Raw genomic sequence first — 25,789 nt, forward strand, 5'->3', positions numbered from 1 at the left:
TTTAATTCTGCTTGCTTCATTAAGGCAATGCATATGGCTTCTTGATAGCAGTTAGGTCTTTATTAATAAATGTCTCCTAGAGGGGAGTGCTTGTGGTCAGTTAAGAAAAGCAGTCAACTAAGTACTCTGTTATTCTTATAGATTTTTACACTGGCACAGCATATTAAAGGTTGAGACCCATGAAATCCTGTCTTTAAAATAAACTAAATCAACTGACTTTCAGGAATGTGATCTTAGTATGATTATTGAAAAATCAAACAGAAATCAAAACAAGCACCTCCCTACCAACATTATAAAAATTGCATAATCTCTAACATGAATATCTAGTGACTGCTTAATCCTGTATCTAACCATACAGTCATCACTCCTTTATCCAGCTGAATTATTTTGATTCATACCTTGACTTGCAGATGAATTGAGGTTCAGTGTTTTACTGAGGTGCTGGAGAAAAAAAAAAAAGATATTATCAGACATTAAAGGATGCTAATTTTAAATTGAGGCTTGGTGCTGAAGGTGAAATATGGAAGCTTTATAGTAGTTGTTTTTATCTGATGATTTGAAGGAGATGTGATGTTCATAAAGCAAGCTTCACAAGATTGTAATATTACGCTTTGAGCCATGGCTACACTGTACAGTGTAGCACTGACCAGAAATGCTTGAGCTAGCCACTGAACTGAGAGTGGCCTAAGAGTCTTAATAAGCTGCTACATGGATTAGTGAGACATTTCAGAGGTCTTAGTCTGAGTTCATCATCATACTAATGCAGATAAATTGCCCGCTGCCAAGACCCCAGTGAGGTGATCGATGTGTGTAGCACTGCAAGGTGTACTGTGTACACATCCCTCATAGCACACAGTAAAATATCTAACTCTGTGCTGTGTGGAAATCCCTTCAGGCTTGCCATGCTGCAGATGACTCTCCATCAATGACTGTCATGCAGGTCACTTTTACAGCTTTTCTGGTTCTGATGAGCATTTAAAGTGCTGCTATATAGGTTCATACTGACAAATAGATACAATAGTAGCAGCGTTACCAAAAATATTTTGTCAATATTTCTTGCTATGTTATAAACATGTGACTTTTATTTTTTAATCTGTTTGATAAATGTTTGTGATATAGCATGCACTATCTTTTACATATGTCTAAAGGCTAATGACTTGATTATAGGTACACAGGATAATAAAGTTTTCCACAATGTGGTATTTGTAGCTAGACTTCCATTCCAGTGCTAAGTATCTTCTCTAGGCTATATATTAAGTCAGAAGCATAATAATTGTCCACCTTCAAACATGTATTACATAGCAAGTAATCTAATTCTATGATAATAGTTTAGAATTAAAAACACAATCTTGCTGGTGCATGTGATTAACAAAGTTTTTATATGCCACCAAAAAAGTCAAGGTTACATAAAGGGGAACTATTTTTTTTTTTTAGCTGTTACTCTTTCTTCATTGCAGTATTAGTGTTACATCCATAAGATTCACCCGATTACCTCTGACATCCAGTCTGCACTCTATTTCAGCTTCACCACACTCATTAACAGCTCTACAGGTGTAACAGCCACCGTCAAATGGAGTGGGTTTCCGGATCTCCAGGGTCAACACGCCCTGTTTACTGAACATGCGGTATTTGGCATCCCCAGAAAGATCCATTTTGTTTTTGTACCAGAATATCTTTGGCTAAAGAACACAAAAGAAGAATTTTAAAATAGAAGGTAGAAAAGTGAAGAATTATGGCTGATCTTACAGCTTTAATTTAGCCATCAAAGGTTTATGCATAATGAGGACTATATATATTATACAGGAGTATTAATTTTTGAAGGAACCTCCCCTTATTCAGTACAAACTCGTGAAACTAATAATTCAAATGTTCAGTATTTTGTTTAAATCTCAAATAGCATGTAGATAATGTAGATCTGCACCCTATTCTATCACAATTTTTAAAAACCCTACAAAATTTATTTATTCAGGAGTTATTTAATTGTACTTATTAAAATATATTTGAATGCTTCAAATGTTTTACAGAAGAGGAGTTAAACTGCACAGATTATTACAGCAGAAGTGTCATAAAGGTCTGCAGATGTTGAGTGGCCAACTTGGAATGCCAAGTTTTGGGCTGGGAAAGGATTTTCCAAACCATTTAGAATATGTTTAGCAACTTCAGGAATTTCAAAATAGAGTTCAGGTTGGGTTCAACTGAGCGATAAAGTGGTTGGCTCTGTACCAGTTCCAGCCATTTTTATAAATGAAATTTTGAAAATTAAAAATCTTATATAAAGCAAACTGCTTTTGTTTATTTCAAACTTGTTATTACATATAGTGAATAAATAGGCTTTAAAGAGTAGAAGAAAAAGCTCTGCAGTCATCTGTTTTACTTCTGGAATTAACATTTTCTGGTTTGTCACCCATAAACCTGTAAAACTACTGCACTTTTATAGAGTGGACTCAAATTTACTGAATCACTCGTGTCTTTGACTTGTGATACACAATTCAGTCCATTCCAGTTGCCATGCCTATTTTTCTTTAAAGATATCAGCTGGACATTTTCATGTCTCGAAATTTTTTGCTTCTTTTTCTATAGCCTCTTCATCTTCCTGCGTAAATGTCTCGTGTTTCAGCACTGCTACCAGGGCATGAATATTGGCTCTGCTTGAAGTGTTAACTTTTTGGTGCCATACAGGTTGTATCTGAGGTATGCTTGATAATCTATAGATATTCAAATTGGAAAGCTCTATCAAAGTAAGTTACTGTCTGTTGCAGACTTATGCAGTAGCTACATAAACTGTTTGTTAAGGTTAATTTGGGCAATGCAAGTACCGAAATGTATCTGGAAAAGCTACTTTGGAGTATTAGGTGTACTGAAGGATGAGACTATTTGTATCCTAATGTGGAAGGCAGAGCGAGCATGCTCACAGTCAGAAGCCTGCAACTACTGTACTTAACAGCTGTAAAATATGATGTTTTTCTTAGAATCTTCTTAAAACCATGGAAACTGAATGAAGTGGATACAGATACACAAAAAGATCAGTTAACCAAGAGAGAATATCATTACTAACACTGTAATTTCATGATGAATCTAAGCTGAGGCAGCTACTGGAGGATGGATTTTGCCTGCAGTTGGTGGTGTGTCTTCTGTGATGTTCTTTTTCAGTTATTTAAGTGGGTGTGCTTCCTTTTTATATTTGAGTGTTGTCTGGAGCTCCTTCATCCAATGAACTGCAGCAAATGATTGCATTAAGACTGTCTCTAACTTTTTTTTTCTTTTGAGTTAAATTGAACTTTGAGCTATAATCTTGCATATTTTGCTATGTAGATATTAGATTCTTGTGCAGGCATGAGGAAGGGAAAGGAGCAGGAAATAAGGAGCCAGGAAAAAGGTTACTACATTTTTTGTAACTTAAATTTGTGACAAGGTTATGTCATAATATGGTAAATTCCTTCACTGCAGACAAAAAGCCTATTTCCCTTTTTTGAGAAACCTAAATTTAGCTTCTAGCTGATACAGTTTTTACTGCTTGTTCCTAACTCTTAACAAAAAAAAGTACTCTTTGTACAGACTTCAACAAATATATTTAGACTGAGAAAATATTCCTGTGAGAAAAAAAAAGCCCCCAAACTTCACACATAACAGCAGTTTTTATTCTAGTTAATTTTGCAAAGTAACTCAGGCTCTCAAAAACTTATGTGGATGTATTGACCTAATAACAGAAAAACTGGTGTCTATGTATCCTTTAGGTGAATGAAACAATATATTATATTAACTGCTGTTTTCTTGAAAGACTGAAGAGAACAAAATCTACATTCCGGGAAGATAAGTGTTTTTTATTTGTTTACCTTTTTTCGTGGGTAGATTTTGTGTACATGTGATACATTTTCAATGGCATGGTGTTATCATAAGCAATGCCTGTCCTTGCCACTGTCTCCTTTACTGTATCGTCCCACTGGTTCTGTGCACAGCCACACAAACACTTGCACCATGCATTCTGGTTAAGCATCAGTTATGAGTGAGATGGGAGATAAATGGATGGATTTTTCTTAATATACTCATGTTACACTCCAGTCATGCTGAACTGGTATGAATTCTAAAGCATCATCTTGGCTTGTTGTGATAGTGACAACACCTGTTGTAATTTGTACCTTGGGGATTCCTCTTACAGCACAGCTGAGCGTGGTGTTGTATCCTGCAATCACAGAACGGTTTACTAAAGGGTGAGTGAATTTAGGAGGTTCGGAGAAGTCGTGTTCTTTGTAACTAGGTGGCTTATAAGTGGTACCTGCAATTCAAAGAAATAAAATAGTAAGAACTGTGTTTTCAATTCTCTTGACTTGTGTACAATCGATTTGTCATTTAATTTGCCTATATGATTTAGAAAATCTTCAAAGCTATGACATTTATCATATAACAAATCTTTAAATTAATTTCACTCTAATACACATCACATGTTTAATACTTCAGTTAAAGGAAAAGGCCCTGTTAACCACGGGGTTTCAGTTTCTGTTAAAAATATGAAAGCCGTGTGCCTGCAGGGGAAGTCTTCACCACAGATATCTTAAACTTTTAACCTTGGAATGTAAAATAATATAGTTTAGGAAGACAGCGTAATTAAATATTTTAGAACAGATTTTTGTGTTAGTACAGGAGATCTGCCCAGGTAAGGGCTCTTGATGCTAAAATATTTTAAAAGTGCTAGTTACTAACTAATGAAAATATCTCCAGTGGTGCACCTAATAGTATTGTATTTTCCATTTACCACTGTATTATTTGTGGTACTTAGTGACTTCTGTGATCTTTGTTTAGAAGAATATGTTACCTGTTTTTTGGATATAGGCAGGATTTTTGGTGGTTGCAGCGGTTTCACTCAATCCACACAAATTTTCACTGAAGACTCGAAAAAAATACTCATTTCCCATAATCAGGTCTGACACTACACAGTTTGTGCGACGATAGTGGTCAAAAACAGTATACCATTCCTGTAACAAGACTATACTATTTAAAAAGATACTATGAAAGGTCAGACATGGTGCTAATTTTGCTACAAGGAAAAGACAAGTAGACATGTATTTAACAATAGCCTGTGAAATAAATATTATGTTCCTTCCTGTGAAGATCAGCTGATACATTTTTCTATTTTTATTTTCTGTCTGGAGTGACAGTTGTATGAATTTTGAGGGGAAAAAAAAAATCATCTCTTTACATTTTAGCCCTACTCATATCTGGCAAACCTGACACAAGATGTGACCTCAGAACATGGCTGCTTGATGGGAACTTCCCTGAGAAGGATGTTTTCCAGATGGACTGGCATTCATACCTCTCCCAGTATATACCCTAGTATACCCCACATCTGAGTTTAACTTCCTCCTTCCCCTTCAGTTTTTCCCTTGTAATTGTGAAAAATATAATTCCAAATGAAAAATACAATTGCACCTTTTGGGTAGAGCTGTTTGTCCAGTCACCACCAGAGACGGGACAGACTGGGTCTCTCTTTTTCATTTTCTACTGGGCATTTTACACAACCCTGCATTTATTCATTTGGTTCCTTTTAGATTTGTTCTTCAATGTTTAACTGCCTCTGATATGCCATAGGACAATTCAGATTAAAAAAAGAGGGTCACAAATTTAGCTGTTTTCCTCAAATCTCTGTGTTCCCAGAACAGGTAGTAGTTTAAACTCCATACAAAGTCACCAACTCAGTGCTGTGTCTTACCATTGTCTTTTTGTCAGTTTTCTGGACTGTGTAGCCCAAGATCTGTGCATTGCCATCATCTTGTGGAGGTGTCCACTCCAGGGCTGCATTAAATCCCCAAACATCTACAAGCTTTATATTCTGAGGGGGACCAGGCTTGTCTGCAGAGGAGACATGAAAAAAACCCTTCGCTTCTGTTTCAAGATCTAAGAGCTTTGTCATTTCCTCCCATGCAGGGAAAAAAATAGAACCTGATAGCAATCTTTAATTGTTCAATATCAATACACTGTAAACAGGAAAGCTGGGAAATTTTCAAATACTGTCTTAATACTTTTTTTGGGAGGCCTAAAACCTACTGAGAAATAGACAACACATTAGAATTAGTAACAAGGGAACCAGAAAAACTCTTCCTTAAAATGGAAGAAGTAGGTTGTGTTGTTTGAGTGGGTGCGATTAACTCTTTTACTACAGTTTTATTATTTGCTTTTTTACTTCAATGCAATTTAGTGGCCATTTAGGTACATTGAGAGCCATATAAACAACAGAGGCAACTGGGTGTATGTTCCTCCGCCCAAGGAAGGCCAGCCATTGGGCACTATACCTGACTCCCGTTGCCTCAGTGCTTCTTAGCTTGCCCACTACTGATATTTCACCGTTATAACTAGAAAAAAAAAAGCAAACTCTCAGGTACAGTAGTCTATATCCACTTTAAGATACCTGGAAATATATAGAAAAATATATATCATAAAATGATAGTTTTATTTTTTCCTTCTTTTAAGGATCATTCGTATTTCTGCTAATGTTGTTTAGTCAAATGCTGTAACATTTAAATTAGACTTATTAAGTAATATTCCTGTCTGGTTTAACTTGAAGACGCTGGTTCTTCTTTTTGATATGGTAGATTGTTGTTCGCTGTTACAGGGCTTATTGGGGATGATGATCATTACACCTGGGGTAGAAGGTCTTGTGAGTAGTTGAAGGGTATTCTGGGAAAATTCTAGATAGCTGAATAGAAACTGTCTCCTTTTTGTAACTAATCTGGAAAAATGAAGAAAATAGAATCTGGTGGATGTAGGTTTGAGATGAGCAAAGCACAAAGAAATGAAACTATAGATTGCTTGTAATTTAATTCCTTAAAGAAAGATAGGCAAACCAGTAATAAACTGGCCTTTGACTGTTATTAAGGTAAATATGACTTTCTGTGTCAAAGCACAATGTGCTAATTCTCTTTTCACTGACATACTTTGGAATGAAAAACTGCTTTATAAGTAACTTTAACCCTTTTTATCCTCCTTCATATTGCTGAACACTGGAGCCAACTAAAACACTACATGAAGTTCAATAAGGAATACAGAAGGCATCACTCTCATTCCATTTAATGTCCTCTTCCTTCTTCTCTTAGACTAACATTTTAGAGAAAAAGCTGCCATCTTATGCATTGCTCAACAGCTACCAACTTCTTCCCTGTTTCTGAAGCTGGGAATAGTAATGTGTTGTCAAATGAACAATATTGCTTACGAAGATGTGGAAATGCATTTGCTGTTATCTGGAATCACAACTTAAGAAAAATCTAGATATATTTCTAGATGTGTATCTTCATTATACAAAAATCAGTTAGTCTATTCTAACTTGAATATAGGAATTTTGCATACTACATATGAATATGTGTGTGGGTATGAAAACTGCAACAGCTTCAGTGGGCAAAGTCCTACAAGTGCTGAATAAGTGTATTACAATCAGTAGAAAACAGTAGAAAGATGTTGTGATGTTTAGCAGTTTGTTAATGATTTTCAAGCCTACCTATTGTTATAACCCCTCACAGTATCTGCCTAATTTTACAAGTATTTTTCCTGCAAACCTACCTACAGATATATCTACACAACAGATGGGGGGGTTTGGTTTGTGTTGTGGTGGTGTTTTTTGTGGTTTTTTTGTTTTGTTTTGTGGTAGTTGGTTTAAATCTTATAGGAAGAGATTGATAAAGGGGAGAAAAATATAGTCTTAGGTGCAATGAAAGGAAAAAGTACACTTTTTGGGGAAGCCTCACTAGACAGATAGATTTTGAAGTTTGGCTCTTATTGCTCCTAGTTACCTAAAAGCAAGTATCAGGGAACCTCCCTTCAAAACTGAAAACAATAGGATGACAGGTCACTCATTAATTCGATGATCTATTGGAAGAGTTATACTTCAAGAATGTGTGTGTGTGTATTTAAGACATTCTTATGTATATGTTTATGTACATAGATGTAGATAATGGCTTTTCGGGAGAACAATTTCGTGGTATGACTTTATTAAGAACAGAAGAACAGTTTAAGCCTTAACCTGCTATTGGATTAATGTGATAACAATTCAATGTTTTATTAAATAATCCCTTTTTAATAAATTATTATACCTACCCATAATGGTATAGATGGAATAAAGAAAAAGTGTACTGAAAGCCTCAGTACTTGTAAGTCTTTGTAAAGGACAATCTTACAAAAGGAAGAGATGAATAAATTTGTTGAATGGATTTTTATATGCTTGATCTTTGTGATTTGATGGGATAATGCAATCCGCAAGAATATCTACTCAAAATTTCTTTGTAGAATTGTAGAATATTCCTTTATCAGTACTAACCAGTACGTCTCTGGCTGGTAGTTTGAACAGAGGGTGGGAAAAGTTAATCCTAGTGATGCATCTGTAGCAAATTTTTTTCCTCTGTAGGACACTGTGTTGGAGTGGGGATTTATATTCTGCTACCCTCAATACAAGCTTATCTGAGGATTTTTGTGTTTTACTGACTTTTATAGAATGAGAAGAAGAGAGAAAGTGGCCATGGTCTTTCAAAGAGAAATGATAATTTGCATTTTCAAATAATAAATAATGGGAACAATAAATAATTCCAGTTAAAAAACCAAAACAAAATACAGAACTGAAGTTTGCTTTATCAGTAGAAGGTGTAATGGAAGGCATCTTTTATTGATTAATGCAGTGGGGTAAAAGCTGAGGGAACGGTATTTTTCAGAGATTGGAAATATTTTCATTATATAAGACCTTTCTATAAGTATTTTAAATATACTGTATTGCCATAGTAAAACTCCACCCTTTGTAGATCTCTAGAGCAGACTGCAGCAATTTTTTTGGCAATAAAAGCAGGTGATGACAGTAATAGAAATGTTTCCTCATGTTTGGAACTGCCTCATTTTGGTTACTGGCATTCTTGCCTTGCTCTCAAAAATATAAGGACTGAAGCTACAAATATTAATCCTTCATCAAGCAGACTCTTGCCAAAGAAAGTTAGTTCATGAACAGAGATCTCAAAAGATCACTAGTTGATTTCTATCTCTGAAAGATGAGTTGGCTTTTCAGCATGCTGTACTTCAGCATCTAAAGCATTACCAGTAGTACAGAAAGAGTGTCTGAATCACCCATATTTCTCTCCTGCCAAAATAATTTAAAATCTTGAGAGCAAAACGTGCTGTTGATGGAACTGAAAAGAAGTAGTTCCGATGGAAGAGTGACAGGATCGAGAATCAGAGCAGATGCCTTGGTTGCAGAAGTACCTGTATATGTTACAAGCCCTTTTTTGGCCAAGAATTAAATGAAATTTATTTATTCCCTTTCATTCAAGCAAGCTGGCCAAGAATTAAGAAGTTCAATACCTGACCTCCAACTGTGACATGTATTAAGCGATGTGATATGATTATTGTTTGGGTTTTTTTTTTTTTTTTAGCCTTTGATTTTCTGTATGAAATAACTCTTGGACAATAGTACATGTATCTATTTGTGTACCTTTCTACATACCAAACAATGGGTGAAAGATACTTGGTACTATGCTGTAAGAGCAATGTGCTAGAACCTGAAGTCACTAATGAGTTTTAGAAAGGAATTTTGGTGTGTAGAGAGCACTATATCCCTTTACCTGTGTCCCTTGGAATTACATTGTTTTAGCTGCCATTTACTTATTTTGCTGTTGCAGAATTGCAGCCATCCTCTTGAGCAGAAGCAGCTGGCGGTATTAAGGCACATTTGCTCAATTTGTTATGCCTTTTTTGTTTGCTCTTGGCACTACTGCATACCCATTCTGCCAACATTCTAAAACTTTAAGCAGAATACAGTCAACATTATATATTTAATTTGAAAGCATAAGGAGTTATGTTTAAATACTCCTTTTTGTGCCAAAATAAATATTCTAAATATGTCTTGATATCTTGAAGGAAATTTGGGATTACGCTGTGAAAGAGTGGGGTGAAAAAAATAAAAACAATTTTAAAGAATGTTACATAGAACTGTAATGGGGAGAAACAGAAGTGAATTTTAATGAAATCTGAGTAGAAAAGATCTCAGAATATACCTCTCAAAATCCCAAGGGAAGTGGCAGTGCATTCCTTTAAAATGACACCAGAAAAGAGACTAGAAATTGTATAATAGAGAATAAGCCTCCACTAAGCCTCAAGCTAACTATACGCTCTTAGCAGAGTAAGACATTAAACATGAATTCTCCATATTCACAGGACTGTGACTTCTTGTCGTTTCTAATTCTCAAAACAGTAGAGGGACATTAGTGCAATCATTTTTATCTTCACTGTCCTTATCTGCTGATGAAACCCAAGAAGAGTATATCTATTCCAGGATTCAGATTTCCTGCCTTGAGGACAATATGGCTATTCCCAAGAACACCAAAACTCTCAAATTACTTTTGTCACTCTCAAAGTGGTAGAAAGGTAGAAGGGTGAGAAACATGATTAAAGACATTTTGGAAATAAACAAGGGGTCTAAAACTTGAGACTGTTAACTGAAGGTAGTGTGACTGAAGGCTGTAAAACCATGAGTAGCATAGAAAATGTGAATAAATTATTCTGATACAAAACTGTATCGACATCAAATGAGATTATCAGGAGAGATACTCAAAACAAACTAAATGGGTAGCTGTACATGCATTTAAACTGAAATTCCTTACAAAGGTTATTTGGATTCTGAAACTAGACCTGAATTAATAAACTGCCTGGATAAAATCATGGAAGAAAAAAATCCCTCAGGAGCTATGGGACACAGATAATCCCTCTACCTCAGAAAGTCTCTAGGATACAGATCATTTCAAGCTGGGAAAATATACTAGGAAAATTAAGTGACATGTTAGCCCTCCTCTGAGCTTTGTCCTGGTCATCTGCTGTTAACCATTGTTAGAGAAGGGATCCTGAGGTAGCTGGACCTTTGGATTACCTCAGTGTGGCAACTATTTTGTTGTGTATGTTATGCTTATTTTTTATGTCAGGTTCTTACCTATGATTTGCATTGTTATTACAACTTTATCAGTCATGTTTTCTATCTGAAGAGTAACTTCATATGCTCCAGAGTGATGAAGCTCTGCCTTTCTGATGAAAAGGATTGTGTCTGTGTTGCTGTTCCGAATTCCCACATCTTTGGAGTCTAGAGTTTGACCATCTTTCATCCAAGTGATTTTGGGTCTTGGTTTACCCTGAAGAGAAAAAAAGAGTTGTTGTTTTTTTTAGGCTACAGTAGATTTCCTTTTTTTTTTTTTTTTCTGGTTTTAAGAGATCTGTAAGTCTAGAAAGCTTAATTTAATATGCAGAGTTAGGATAATAAACTCTACTTTGCAATTTGTTTTTCTTGCAGGAAAACATTTGCTCCTATCTGTGTGGTTATTGGCAGCATTCCCTGAGGATGACATTTCATTATAGTTAAAGACTGAAATTATATTGAGAACAAACCCAGAAAAAATATACTTGTACTGGGATGGTACTCTCAGGCACCCAGGCACCTGTGAAGCCAACAGTTGATCTGTTTTGCTCTATTATTAAGTAGCAGAAGTCTTTAATATTTAAGGAGTTTATTAACTTTTTTCCCACCTTCTCCCTCCATTTCATAAAATATTTGATTCTCTATCCCCAAGTATTTTTAAGATATTTCAAAAAATTGTTATAATCTTGAAATCTTGGATGTGAAACTTACTGTGTAATTCATAACTGTATTTATAGTCAATCTAGCAGAAAATAACTCCGTAGGTTTTTTTGAATTTCTGCCAGATGAACATGGTGGAACAGTGCAGCACAGGGCTGGGGGAACCCCAGGTGTAGCTCAAATGAATGGGGGAGGGAAGGTGAGACTATCCAAGACGGCAGTCAGATCTGCTTAGGCTGCCTTGGAACTGCAGTCTAAGGCACTGAAATTAGGATACCTACTGCTCTCTGCCCCTAGTGAACAGCAGAGAAAGCACCTCTAGAAGGTCCCCACTTCACTGGGTGTCTGAAACATACTCTGTAAGACTGTATCTTTTTCCATAGGCTACAGAGGGAGATTAGGATACCCAGACTCTTGGTTTAGGTGCCAAAAGGTAGGCAGAATAGAAAGAAATCTTTGTGCTCTGCTACACCGTTGTTTCAGGTTTGTCTGGTATTTGCTCAGAAAGTCTGTGTAGCATCATTTTATTTTTCTGTGATATTAGAAAAGCTAGGCCAAGGTCTGTCCAAAATTACACTTAAAGGGGCTCTAAACCACCTAGAAATCTCTATTCTAATATATATTCTAATATCTAAAATAAGATATGTTTTTTTCTCTGGCATCTAAAACCTCAGATACATTGTGATTGATTTTACATCAGGGCTGATGATAAACCTGAATGAGCAATGGTTTGGGATCTTCCATTTTCCATATCTGGTAACTGATTTTCTTACTGATTTCAGGCAAGTCATATAGTCACCTCAGGCCTGTAGCTCTGAAATATTAGATAAAAGATCATTTTGTCCGGTTCTAGTGTATCTTCACCCTGGTATAATTTCATAGAACCCTTACGAAAACCTATTAGAGAAAGACATGGCTTCCCTCCTTTATCTGGTAGGTATAGTAGAAAATTCTTGAACAAGTAAAAGGATATAGTGGGGTTTTTTTTCTGTATCCTGGTTGTTGGTGAACTTGACAAGTAGTTGACTGTATTTTACCTTCTACATATGTGTGTATTTTTAAATGACATGAGGATTCTGATTGAAAGTTTTGTCTAGAGGAATACTTTCAAAATAAAAGCAATCTACTTAAAATGGTATAGTTATATAGAAATTTTCTTTAGATTTCTAATTTGTCAAGACAAATGCTTGGCTAGGTTTTCAGACTTATTACAAAATGTGATAGTTCTTGATGGACTGAGTGATGAGGTGAATTGAGCATCTGGCCTTAAATATCTCAGCAAAAATGGCATGAGAAACCATAGCATTATCTTTATAAGAAGAAATACTTTAATAAAGTATTAGATATTAATTTATTAGAAAATAATTTATTAGAAATAAATTAAGTTTTGCTACTGCTGGTGTTTGAATGTGGTTGATCAGATATGTTCACTCACAGCACCTCCCTTTTTGAGGTGCTACGATTGCCAGTGAAAGATCGCAAGTGTTGAAAGTGTTGGTTTTCATATACTCTTATATTTATAGAGTGTGAAAAGCATAAACAGATAGAAAGAATGTTCCTAATACATATCTCAGAGGATTGGATTTCTGCAATGTGTAATAAGTAATCCGAGAGAGAACAGTGAGTGACAGTGGGTAAACAGCACACCAGAGAAACTTCAGGCAGTTTACTGCAAGGGAAGAAAGAATTTAAATGCTTTTTGGTGTTTATGTTAATGCATATATGGACAAGAAGACTGCTTAGGAATACCGTGAATCTTATCCACGAATAGCACATAATATCCCTTCAATCATGTGCCCACATAGTTAATTTTGAAACAAGAATGTGTTTATTCCTCTCCTTTAGGTAGAATGTCCCACCTGTGTAATGCACTCAACAGAAAAAGGGTTAGTAATAATGTTGTACTTGTTCTTTTCTGTAAATTTGAATCTAAAGATTTTGATAGATTTGAAAATAGCATTTAGCCCAGCATAGCTTGACAAGGTATTTAATAGAATTTCAGTGTTAAATGACATGGTAGTGACCATAGAGGTCACTGGCAGGGTTGCACAGAACCTGTAAATTCTAGAAGACACTGACTTATAGTTCATTTAGATAATATTCTGCTTGCTTTTATTCCCTGGCTCAGGATTCACACTAATTCCAGTATTTATGTATTTACTTTGTTATCCCTTTTGTAATATGAAGTTGCCATCATATCTACTTAGAATCTTTTGCTGCAATAGAAATGGTCAGTGATTTAAACTTTTTCAAAATATAGAATAAAATGTTCATTTTGCTTTAATTTTTTTGAAAGATCCTCAGTTTTGCATATTCTAAATAGCTTTTGCAGTATTAAGAATTGTAGCTATAGTTGCAATTCAGCACTATTACAAATTTAATTCACTCAAAAATTCTCTCTTGATTTAAAATCCTCTAGTTTTGTTCTCAAGCTAAAATTTGGTGTTGATGGATAGATTTTAGCATTGTTTGTCAGCCTTACTTTTTAGGAGATGAGAGTTTATACCATCACATGATTTGTGTGCTACTGAAATTTTGAATTAATTCATTTCAGCTAAATTTGACATGGCACTTGAATTCTCTTAGACTAGCTTAGTACAGTTTTGTGAAAACTGATGACAGGGTGAAATACTGAAACCTTCATTAGTGTCCCTGCTGAGGAAAAGTCAGGGAAGGCTTAGTCTTTATCTGTTTTGTTTGGCAAGAGCTGAATGATCAGGCAGGATAAGTGAAGCTCTGGATTAGTTGCGGCATGTACTTTCTCTGGCCTGGGGAAGTGAGGACATGTCATGTAGGACTACCAGTGGGGGAATAGGGCGAAGAACTGGCAAATTGCTGGGAATATTGCAATGAGACCGCTCTAAGCAAAAGAGGTGGGTTATGCTGGGAAGATAGTGATATAGGGGACATATGACACAAACCTCTAAAACGCCAAACTTTATCATTTCCTCAGCTTATGGGGCAACTTGTCAATTTTGTGCAAATTTTCTTCAACTCAGACATTAAAGCAGCAAAAATATCTTTAATGTAATTTTTTTAAGACTTAAATAAGTAAAAAATATCAGATGTAAAATCTTAAATTTTGCAGAAATCTAGAGCTCAGTAAAGCAGCCATTTTAGCAATTGTGGAGATAAGAAACATGGAAGAAAAAAATAAGCACACAATGTTATCACAGTGGTGCAAGCATGCAATTCAAGGCAGTTTGCAACTGTTTACTGATTAGATATATCTTTGTGAAAAAGCAACTTTTCATGTAATCCAGTAACCACAGGGCAAAAGACGTGTGTAATTTATTGTACATAGATTTTGCTTCTCTGTGGATTTTTTTTTTCCTGCTGGTACTGCCCAAACGAAAGAATGTAGGTAATGTGTGCATATATATCTCCCTGGCTGAAAAATATTTTACATCTCCAGTGTCTTTACATGAGAATTTCAAAACTCTTCACTAACGACAGTGATTACATTTTCATAAATGTCAAAACTGGACAGCAGAGAAATTTTAGGTTCTTCAAATTATAAATGAGGACTAGATTAAATGATATATCCATTATTACTGAGGATATCTCTGTGAGAGTCCAAATCTGCAATTTACATTTTCTTTTCCTGTGTGTCACTTAGAAAACCTTTTCTTTCCCACACTAATTCTTGCGCTATATTGACGTTATAGTCTTGCATCTGAAAAAAGGCATGTGGTGTTTTATGAGTAGTCATTATTGCTTATACAGCTATAGAACATGCAAAGATAGGGGAACTGGTTAGGTCAATCTGTGTCTAGGTATATGCAATTTGGTGCATGCCATAGTGGCATGTGTAGTTCCATGCATGCACTCTTGATAATCCTTGGCATGCTGTGTTTTTTAACCTTGAGCTCATGTACACTAATAACCAAGCTATTATTTGTATACACATGGATTCTATATAGGCCCAATTGTGGTATTCTGTTTATGTACAAACTCTAATTTTTGTAGTCAGCCTTTCAGAAATGAACATACACTCTTTTGGCAAAGAAGTTGCCTAGTAACATCATGTACCTTGGCTCCAGAAGAGTAGTTGGTTGTATTCTTATGCTTTTGTGTACTTCTGTCTTTAAGATGCATCCTATGGACAATAAGCAAGAATGGGCTTGCACTTACTTACAGCACTTAGTTTTTGTTCTTCCCCAAAAGGAAGGATTATGGAAGAAACTGTGAGTGTAAAAAAATGTAACTGAAAGAAGAGTGATTTTATTGTTTTTTGCTTTAACATTTGAGAGGGTTTTTTAAATCATCAGCTATACTTTGTGTAATAGTGCTTAAGCAGTGAAGTGATGGGAACTTGGACAAGGGAAAGTACTTTAGGTAAGTAGTGATAAATAACCACAACAAAATAGGAACAGATGATACATACCTGAAAAGGGATCACAATGTTGATTGTCTCACCCACTTTCTTCACCAGAGTCTGTCTGAGATGGCGTGGCAACCAGATTTTGGGACGCTCTGCAGTTAAGCATTAGTACATTAAATCCAAAGATTTGATACTTTGAAATATTGCTTATAGCATAAATAAGACAAGACACCAAAGAGGAGAGGCTTGGATATTTGTAAGCATAATTGTGCAGACACTGTTTATACAGTTAGGGAGCAGTTAATTCTCAAAGTACTTTCAAATGTATTTGGCTACTGGATACAAATTTAGTAGCAATCTCAGTTATATATTTACAACTGAGCAGGTTTCAATGACAGCAGGATTTGTGAAACTGTCACATTTAAAATGCCAGGTTTGGGTGACTTCCATTGGATGTGAGTCTTCTGTATGGACTTTGGAGAACTTCATCAGTTCAGTAGAGGGAATGAGACAAAGGGTGTATTGGAGTAAAAGAGTGATTATAGACTATGGTTGATCTATTGCTATATTGTTACTGCACCTCTGTGAAAATTGCCATTTGAAGGTGTTTATGGACTTACTCAAAAAGCAGAGCAATCAGTGGATTTCCTTTACCTTTCTACAGTCATTCAGTTATAGTTCTTTCTTTTAGGTGCAAGGAGTGGAGTCTCATTGCAGCTGCTTACTTTTCACTAACAAAAATAGGACGCTAGTGCATGTTTTTTCATCTAGTCTCTGCTCTCCTCCACCTCACTGGAAAGTTTTCTGTTTTCTCCATGTCTTCCTAATTCTTTTCCAAGTCATTTATAGAAAGAATTTCTTAACATACAGTTGGAGTATCTATCTTCATGTCCATTTGGTTTTGAGATACACTACAACTTCATTTCATTTACACAGAGTCATTTTACTGTCAGTGAGACTCTGGCAGACACTTCATGTGAATCAAGGTTGAAGAATCCACTGTTAGCACCTCTTGATATCATTTGGACTCCAGTCAAATTAATTATAATCTACTGCTGTTGGGTGATACATGGGGTGTTAATTAATAACCTACGACAATCAAGTACAGATAACTGCTTTTATTTAAATAGATCTCTAGCCACAGCCAACGCGATCATTTTGCAGTAATACAGCAGCTTTTCCAGCAGAGAGCTAAATATTAAAAAATGTGTCTCTTAAATGCTGACAGTGCCATTAAAAGAAGTGAAATGTCCATAATTTGAAAGTAAGAAGTAGGATTTTGTTTTAAGACCTGTGCTTGAGGAATATAAGACCTGGAGAATACAATAATGTTCTCAGTCTCGGAAGATATTTGGTGGCTAGTCAAAGCAAAAGAGCTGTTCGGGTTTTTATTCACAGAAGAAGGCACGGGCTTGTCAGTCCTGGAATTTTTCTGCATGTGTACATGATTAGAACTTTGACCAGAGGAAACAGATTAATAAGATTTATTCATTCTAAATACTCACGCAAAATCTCTTGAACAGTGACGGGCTCTTTGATTATTGCTGCTCCACTCTCACCAGCCAAGTTTACAGCCTTTATACGGAAATGAAGTTTGTCCCCAGTGACCAGGTCTTTAATCAGAGCAGATGTGCGCTCAGTTAGGCCAGGAAGAGCTGGAATCCATTCTGTAGCTGCAAGTACAGGATTTGTATATTGTAATAATATATTATTTTTCCAAGCTGGTGCTTTGTCTACAATTGAAAGTAAATTTGTATTAAGGTAAAACAAATTTAACATGCAATACCACACTTAAAAGGGAATAAACTAAGTTGAAAAAAGAATTCTCGATCTAGAAGATGTGTTTACACATGGAGTTAAAGAATGTATACATTTTGTTTATTCAAAATAGCTAAGGGCAAGGGAATCATCTTTGAGTAGTTCCTTTGGCATTCTGTTTTATTGAGCTTAGAGTTGTGGATCTTCTCTACATTTATTTTCATTAGCAAGAGGTTAAGGTAGAGAATTTTGAAAGTATTTTTTGCAAGAAAGGGAGATCTTAATTTTATTTTTTCTTGGAATAAGTATATCTCCTCTGGGTGTCCAAACAGATTGGTGAGAGCCACAGATGCTGAAAACAATAATAGAACACATAACTGTTGGAATTTATTATTAACTTCTCAATTGACACAGTAGAACAGAAGTCTTAGAGCTTCCTTAGCTATTGTAATGACAGAGAAGTAGAACTGATAAAATCGTTCTATGACATTGACATAGAGATTCTGGTAGTTCCATTATGATATCTCATTAAAGACTATAATTTATTTCTGGATAAATTACACCCTGTAAAAACCCTAGTTTAGGTTATATGGCAATTGAGCTTAGTGTCAGAGAAAATTTCATGATGGAAGTGATTATAAATTTGTTATTTGATTTTTATGACATAAATGTTGTGTTGTAGTATCACAGTAAATTGAGTGTGGTAGTTGTGATGGAGTTAGACACTTTATTATCAGACCACAAGTATTAAATGAGACAATGTAACAGTTACTTGATAGTTTGTTGTTACAGTCATGTTATTAGATAGGTTTTAAGGAATATGCAATTTGTGAATGCTACAAAAGCATAGTAGTGACTATAGAACAACACTGGTATTTTTCTAGTAGTCTTCTGTATTAAAGTTTATTATGATTGTGAAGATGATGTTACGGTTCATGTCAGTATCTTGGTTTTACAGTCTTGTCATGGTAAGTCTGGTGGTGGTTTGCAAGGGTGTTAGTTGTAGATTAGAGTTCAAATGTAATGATACTGGATATGGCTAATTTATTGGGATATTGCAGTGAAGCTATTGCAATTGTAGGATTTTAACAATGTTCAGTTCCTGCTGTCTGGTACTAGTGCTTACTTACATCCATCTTTGCAGTATTCCACAATATAACCATCTAATCCTCCAGCTCCAATGCGCTCAGGGGGTCTCCACTTCAAGGCAACAGTGCTGTCAGAAACATCTTCCACTGTAAAGTGTGTTGGTTCACTTGGAGGAGCTATAGGGAAATATGTAGAGGTAAATTCTGGGAAACAGCAATATGACTGTGAGAATTTAAAGGCTATAGAAGGAGTGATTAGCAGCTGAATTGCATAGTGCTATCTGTTTAAAAAGTTTTAAAAACAAGTTTATCTGAAGCTCAGTTGTAAAATGTAACACCTAATACTTCATTAATAGAAATGCACCGTAAGTTTCCTGTAATAGGGAAGGGACCAAGTGGTTAGTATAGTAGTTCCTATTCACATATGCTCCCTTGGGAGTAAAAGCCAATGAAAGAAAAAGAAGAGTCACAGAAGGGAGTCAAATTGTCAGCAGAAATCTGCAGAAAATTTAGAAATTAAAATGCCTGCAATTTCTATGCTGTACTTATACTCTGATTGTAATTAGACAAAAGACAGAGACAGTCAGAGGACCAAATTAATCAGTAGCTAAATTTGACTTCATTAATTTTCCTCTAATAGTGGAGAAAACGACCAAAAGTTCTGGCTACATGTTTACAGAAACAATGGTTCGATTTGTGTGTTTGTAATAGACACGTGCCTGAGAAAAATATTTTGGGGCAGAAGAATTTTCACTTCAGTTAGATATAGCTGTTTCATATATTTTCAGAACAGGAGTGCCATGGCTCTTTTCAAATCCATAGTTCAGAAAGACCACTAGCTAAAGTCAGTCTTCTTAAGTATGTCTGTTGTCTACTAATTAAAACCAAAACAAAACAAAGAAAAAAAAAGTCCTTACTGGAGAATCTCAAATACACACAAATGCTGCTGTGAAATACTTGATTCCAAAAAATAAATAGAAGGATAACTTTTTCAAAATAATATTTGGAGTGCTGGAACATAGTATTTAGTATACTTGGCATAAAAGCAGTCATTAAAGAAATATATTTTGGGCATACGCTGTGTACATGCTGAGCATCTTCTGAATATACATAACAGATTTTACATGGTAGAAATATTTCTTATATAAAAAAAGTTAAATACAGGTTTATAAATTGTGCAACTGATTGAAATTGATCTCAGTTCCCAAAGTTATTGTAAAAAAAAAAACCAAAACAACCAACCAGCCAACCAACAAAATCATTCCGTTTCTTTTTGTATCTGTGTCAAAATTTTTCACATTCAAATGGTGGCAAGGACCATGAACAGCACATGGGGAGCAAAGGCAGTTGGGAGCATATACAACCACACAGTACCGAGCAAAACCCCAAACCTCTTCTCTGAAGCAGTAAGTGGGAACTTTATCCTTAATCAAGTAAAACTCTGTCTATCCCATGAAAACTTTGGACCTTTTTTTCCAGTAGCTCCGCTTGATGGTTTTCTTCTGTCCTCTTTTGTTGCAGACCAGCCGTTGTGTGTTTGAAATTCAGAATTAAGACACTCTTCTTGTAGTTCATCCTTTCCTTCTGACCCCTTTGCAGCATCATCTGCTTTTACATTATCTCCTTCAGCAGGCTGTCCCCCTTCACTGATATTTGTAGATTTAGCAACTCTAGTCATTTTTATCTCCAGCTATTTGTATTTTTGTGGGTCTTCTTTCTAAAGCTCTTAGCAGGCAGGCTTCCTGAGGACTCCTTTAGTTTGCTCCTTGCTCAGGGACTGCAGGAGACACTGCCCTGCTGTGTTGGGAAGGATTATTTATAGAAAATCATTCCTCAAATATTTTCTTAATCAGCTATCCTTTTAGCTGTGGAGAGGGCCAGGATTAAGGGAGTGCTGGGTGGGATACTGTGATATTTGCACTCATAAGGCAATGGGGGAAGCTGAGAGGGACAGGGAAATTTCTGTCAATTAGTTCTCCTCCTTTCCAGATCCAGCTTGACTCTCACACTTCTAATAATAACAACTAAAAATTCATCAGCAATTTCATGAAACTGGAACCTCTGTGCTTCTCAGGAAGGGAAATAAGAGATAGAGAAGACAAAGATAACAAAGAAAAGTTGATTATAGAATATAGAGAAGGTTGACAGCCTCTTCCCCAACACATTCTTCTTAGGTACAAGGGCAACTGTAGAGCTGATGTGAAAATTGCCTTACCTTGGTTTTGTCCTATAAATAATATGGAGTGTGGCAAAACTCACCAATTGGCATGAAGGGTTGCGAAGCAGGGCTTGGCCGGGACATGCCAATAGAATTCACAGCATAAACCCGCATCTCATAAATGACTCCTTCAATCATTCGCTTGGCTTCATAGGTTAGCTCTTTCAAAAGGTCAAAGTTCAGTCTCATCCATCGATAGCTTTTCTTTTTCTTTCTCTCTAAAATATAGCCTGTGAAGGATAGCTCTTATGATGTAAAAGAACTGCAAATTGTTATCTCACATGCAGGAATAAAGAAAATAATAACTTCCTTTTTTTTTTTTTTTTTTTTCCTATGGCATAAAAGAGCCAAATGTGATCCAGGATTATTGCATATAACTGAATTCAGTGAAGTTGTGGTATTTTCCTCCAGTTCTCTTTTGTATTACTTTCCTTCTATCCCATATTCTTACCGGAACAAGTATACTATTCAGAGTAGAAGTAAAATTGTCTATGCTTGGTATTAGAATTTAAGCACACTTTGCATGCTATACACTACTATTAAGGTATTTAGATATATGCAAAATAGTGATACTAGCAGAGCTGGTTTAAATGTCAAATCCCTTCTGGTAAGAAAGTGGTCATTCACTCCTAATAGCAGAGAAATGTATGAGACACAGTAACTCAACAGAAAGCCCCTTCGGTGAAGGTGAAATTGTCTTGAAATGTGTAGGATAAAACATAGAGTTAAAAATAAATTTCTTTCATATATTCTGCTGCAATTAGCTAATCTCAACTAACAGCATAAATCCCAATGCAAAATATTAGTTGGAAGAACAGTTTAACACTTCCCTTTGTGTTTTTGTTTTGGTTTTGTTTGTTCATTTACTTTTTAAAATGATTTATCAAAGAACTTATGTTAGATCTCTGTGTCTAATACTAACTGGTGGAATTGCAGAGTGGTTCGCAGACAGTCCAGATCCCACCTCTGCTTCAGTCCTGGCCATGAACCATTTTTCTTGCTCTGATTCCCTTGGGAAGGAAAGTACTGGTATGCAGATGGTATTTCTGGAAGTGATGCATGTAGACTTCTTTTAAATGGATTTTGTTCTGAAAGCTATTCATCTTTGAACTATAGAGTGGATAATCAGAAAATACACTGAATAGTGATTTATACATACCATGTATTTGTGTGTATTGCATGTCTGTTTCTACCCATATTCTACAGAGGGTATGTCTGTAACAGTGTTGTCTACAATAGTAGGCGTTTACAGCAGATACATTGTAAAGACTCATGAACTGAGCGGTGTATGTCAGTGATTTAGTCCCTGCTGCTCACAAAAGTCAAGGCTATCAAACTTGCAGGTGTTTCTTTGAATCATACTTCCCAGGTGCACCACACTTACAGTGTCTAAAGAGTGGTGGAGAACAATGGGCACGTTTGCTGACACATCATAGGCACAGACACCAGGAATCAGCAGCCACTCCTGTCTACATTGGATTGTAAGAAGAGCATGAGAGTCTACAGAACGTTTTGGGAAATGAGTGGTAAAAGTACCTTTGAGCTGACAAGTTGTATCATCACTTCTAATGTATGAAGTTACTCCTTGTAACATGCTTGTTTTCGGTAGCTTTTAAACAGGATTAAATGTTGCGAGCAAAGAACCTATGGTTCCTTTGACGTGTTCCTGCTTTTTTTCTTTGTTCACCAGAGTCTGTGACACTGCTGGTTTAGTTATGCATAGTTTCCTGTCAGAATCGAAACACTTCTTCACTGCGGCATACCAGAATTGCAATTCAAAAAATGGCAAAAAGGAAGTAAAATGACAGTACTAGTACTATTGGTGACATTTGGTAAAACAGATTATTTCCCCAAGTGCACAGAATGTATGATAGCTAAGGATGCTACTTTAGTAACATAAAAAGTACAGCCCATGAAAGATTTGTGTAACAGTGAAGATAGAGTGTGAATTTCTTTTCTATATCTGTCCGATATAGCTAATAAAGACTGCAGCAGACTGCCTACAATGCAATGCCATCTGTAACAATGTGAAGGCAAATAAGAATGCATATGTATTTTTTCTCCTGCCTTTTAAACTTCTTTTAAAGCTTTATGTGAATAGATAGTGCTGCATCTTGGCTTTCACCACCCTCGCCCCTGCCGTGTTTTATTCGAGTTCTCTTAGTAGTACAGTCCTATGCTAACTGAAGAAACCTGCTCCTGTAGTACAAAGGATTGATAGTGGAACATTAACGAAGTCATTCCTTTGACAGTGAAAGCAGAACAAAGAACTTTCCAGAATAGGTGTCTTGAAAACTCTACAAAAACACATCAAGAGAGAGGTTTGGCTGTGGTAAGGCTATTGGTAGACATCTTTGCACCTAATAGTTTGAATTGTTAACTTCTTGCTTGCTTCCTGTCACAACAGATGAAACCAAAAGCTGTGTTGTCTTTATTCCTGCACAGATAACTTCTGATTAGTTAAATAAGGATACTCTATTCTTGTGGAAGTGAATGAAGACTAAATATCCAAAAGCAAATACAAAATCCTCTCTTCCAGATACTATGCAGGGGGTTAAAAGAATTTTAGAACATTTCTAGCCCTGGCATCCCCATGGGAGTCCATATAGCTTGCAGTGTATTTTTTTTAAAAGAAACTCAAACTGCAGTGATATTTATTAAAAAAATTGCTAGATTTGGAGCCCTGAGAAATTTTTCCATAAAATAGGTCAAGACCCTGCATTATTTTATTTTCCTTCTGAGGATCAGAATTTTATCTAAACAAAACCATGCTCTGCAGATGACTTAAAGTGGTATTGTTGATATTCTTGATTGCTTCGGCTCATTTACTGTATTGCGTGATAACTTTGGCGTCTGTTTTTTAGTACAGATTTTAAGGTCATTAAAATGATTGGCAAGTGTTTTGTGACCCCGTCGTGTGGTCGTATATGAAGTAGAATTATGAATTAGTTTCCTAAAAGAAATGTGTTGCTTGAGTGCTTGAGATTGCAGATTACTGGAGTTGATGACTGAGGTGGCCACAGGTCTCTTTTGATATCTGCAGGTAAGTCCAAAGGCCTGTACACTGACCTAAAATTTCAGTGAATATTGAATGAGAACGTTTAGCTTTAACTATTTTTGATATCACTTTCTTGTGCTTTGGTAACTTACTCGCTGAAATATTTCTCTGATCCAAACAGGACAAGTAGGGGGCACTCTCTCCCTAAAATTGAAGGGCCAGAATCTAGACCAGTTTGAAGGTTTAATAGTTAGAGGAACTAGTTTCTGAGGGTCAGCCTTCCTAGAGTAAATAAACATGGAGAACCCTTCTGTGCCATTTTAAAGGAGCAGCAAAAAATATAGGCAAGGCTGCTGGGGACTTTGTATTTCAGAACTTCTTACCAAGTACTGGTTGCCCACCATCATATTTAGGGGGTTGCCACTGCACAGTACAGTAATCTTCTCCAATGTTGCTGATCGTGGGAGCTTCTGGAGGGTCAGGAACATCTGAAGAAAGGGTGAGAATGAATGAGAGTTATTGCTGTTTTGGTTTCTATATACAAGTCAATGAAATATTTTTCCTTAACATATTTTCTGCATGGTATTGATACAGCTTTGTCAGATAGCAATAGTAGTTACAATCGAGAATGTATTATCTTAGCCTAAAGTGAATCCTGCTCTTTGATGCTTCTATGTTAGATCGATTTTCCTTTAAATACCATTGATTATTCAGTTCCTGTGTTTCTCCCAGACATAATAAACTTTTTGCAAAAATTTAAGGTAACAAGGCAATTCTGTTCTGTAACAAGAGACAGAATTTCCTATTTTCTCTCGAACAAACTTTATACAATACAATGACCACATGTCTCTCATATTTTGTTATTTTGCAGATACTTGTAGTAAATAAAGATTTAGAATTTATAAAATATGAAAAGAGACTTAGTATTCACCTAAGCAGTGAATTCTAAATTATGATACTGTAGGTGACAGTAATTTTCCTTTATAACTTCTAAGTTTACTTTTAACCTGACCTTTTGTCATATGTGCGGCAGGGTATAAACAAATTAAATACCATGAAAAATTTTATAAAAATTACTGACTCAAAATTATATTCCCTCTCAGCTCTTCTGTGACTCATGGTGGCAATCTGTTTATCTTATATCAGATACATTATTATTATTTATAAAATGATAAGATCACCTGACACGGGAAATATATACAAAGGAGATACCTGGATTTCTACTGACAGTTGTTCTCCTACCTTTTCACACAGAAGGCAACTACCTGTGAGAAATACTTCTGCCAAGTTCTGTGATTGATAGTATTCCTACCTTTATGATCCTTTTCTGTTTTTTCTTAACCTAAAGTCAGAACTTCCCTCAGTTTTAGAGAAGGGTGAGTTTCAGTGAACTCATGATGCTTCCATGCTCTGTTTTTTTCCTTGCTTCACTTACCAATAACTTTGACTGTGATATCAGCCTTATCTTCTCCCACTGGATTCTTAACTATAACTCTATATACTCCCTCATCCTCCTTTTCTGCTCCCTCAATGGTGAAGACACAGTGGTCTTCATGCATCTCCACACGAACTCTGCCTTCAGATTCAAATAGAAGCTGTGGGCAATGAAAATAACAGATAAAGTCAGTGTAAATTGTGCCAGGGACAGCCTGATGAGCTTGTATGTAAACTGGAGAAAATCTTCAAATCATTGAATATTATAAAAATTATTGAAAAGCTATAAAGTTTTCCAACTTCTATTTATATATAGAATTGAGAAAATATACACTAAGTGGCTCACATAAATAGTATCTGGAAAAATTGATTCTGAAAGTCTGCA

The 25,789-nt window shown here is 35.8% G+C and overlaps 1 protein-coding gene across 2 annotated transcripts in view; it reads right to left on the reverse strand.

The window, feature by feature from the left end:
• Window positions 1–398: 398 nt before the first annotated feature.
• Window positions 399–25,789, reverse strand: part of MYBPC3 (myosin binding protein C3) — a 62,186-nt gene continuing 36,795 nt past the window's right edge. The window contains exons 21-32 of one of the 2 annotated variants that reach the window (XM_080345589.1): window positions 25,406–25,565; window positions 24,354–24,458; window positions 21,014–21,202; window positions 18,797–18,931; window positions 17,414–17,581; window positions 15,972–16,060; window positions 10,946–11,141; window positions 5,705–5,844; window positions 4,811–4,970; window positions 4,137–4,273; window positions 1,493–1,679; window positions 399–441 (exon numbers count right to left, since the gene is read on the reverse strand). In XM_080345589.1, coding sequence (XP_080201715.1) covers window positions 431–441; window positions 1,493–1,679; window positions 4,137–4,273; window positions 4,811–4,970; window positions 5,705–5,844; window positions 10,946–11,141; window positions 15,972–16,060; window positions 17,414–17,581; window positions 18,797–18,931; window positions 21,014–21,202; window positions 24,354–24,458; window positions 25,406–25,565 — 1,677 coding nt within the window. In that variant the 3' untranslated portion in view covers window positions 399–430. Of the gene's footprint in view, window positions 442–1,419; window positions 1,680–4,136; window positions 4,274–4,810; window positions 4,971–5,704; window positions 5,845–10,945; window positions 11,142–15,971; window positions 16,061–17,413; window positions 17,582–18,796; window positions 18,932–21,013; window positions 21,203–24,353; window positions 24,459–25,405; window positions 25,566–25,789 lie in introns of those variants that run through there. The other variant, XM_080345588.1, reaches the window with a different exon arrangement.

This window comes from Nesoenas mayeri (genome assembly GCF_963082525.1).
Source record: "Nesoenas mayeri genome assembly, chromosome: 5".
In the NCBI taxonomy this organism is placed as follows: Eukaryota; Metazoa; Chordata; class Aves; order Columbiformes; family Columbidae; genus Nesoenas; species Nesoenas mayeri.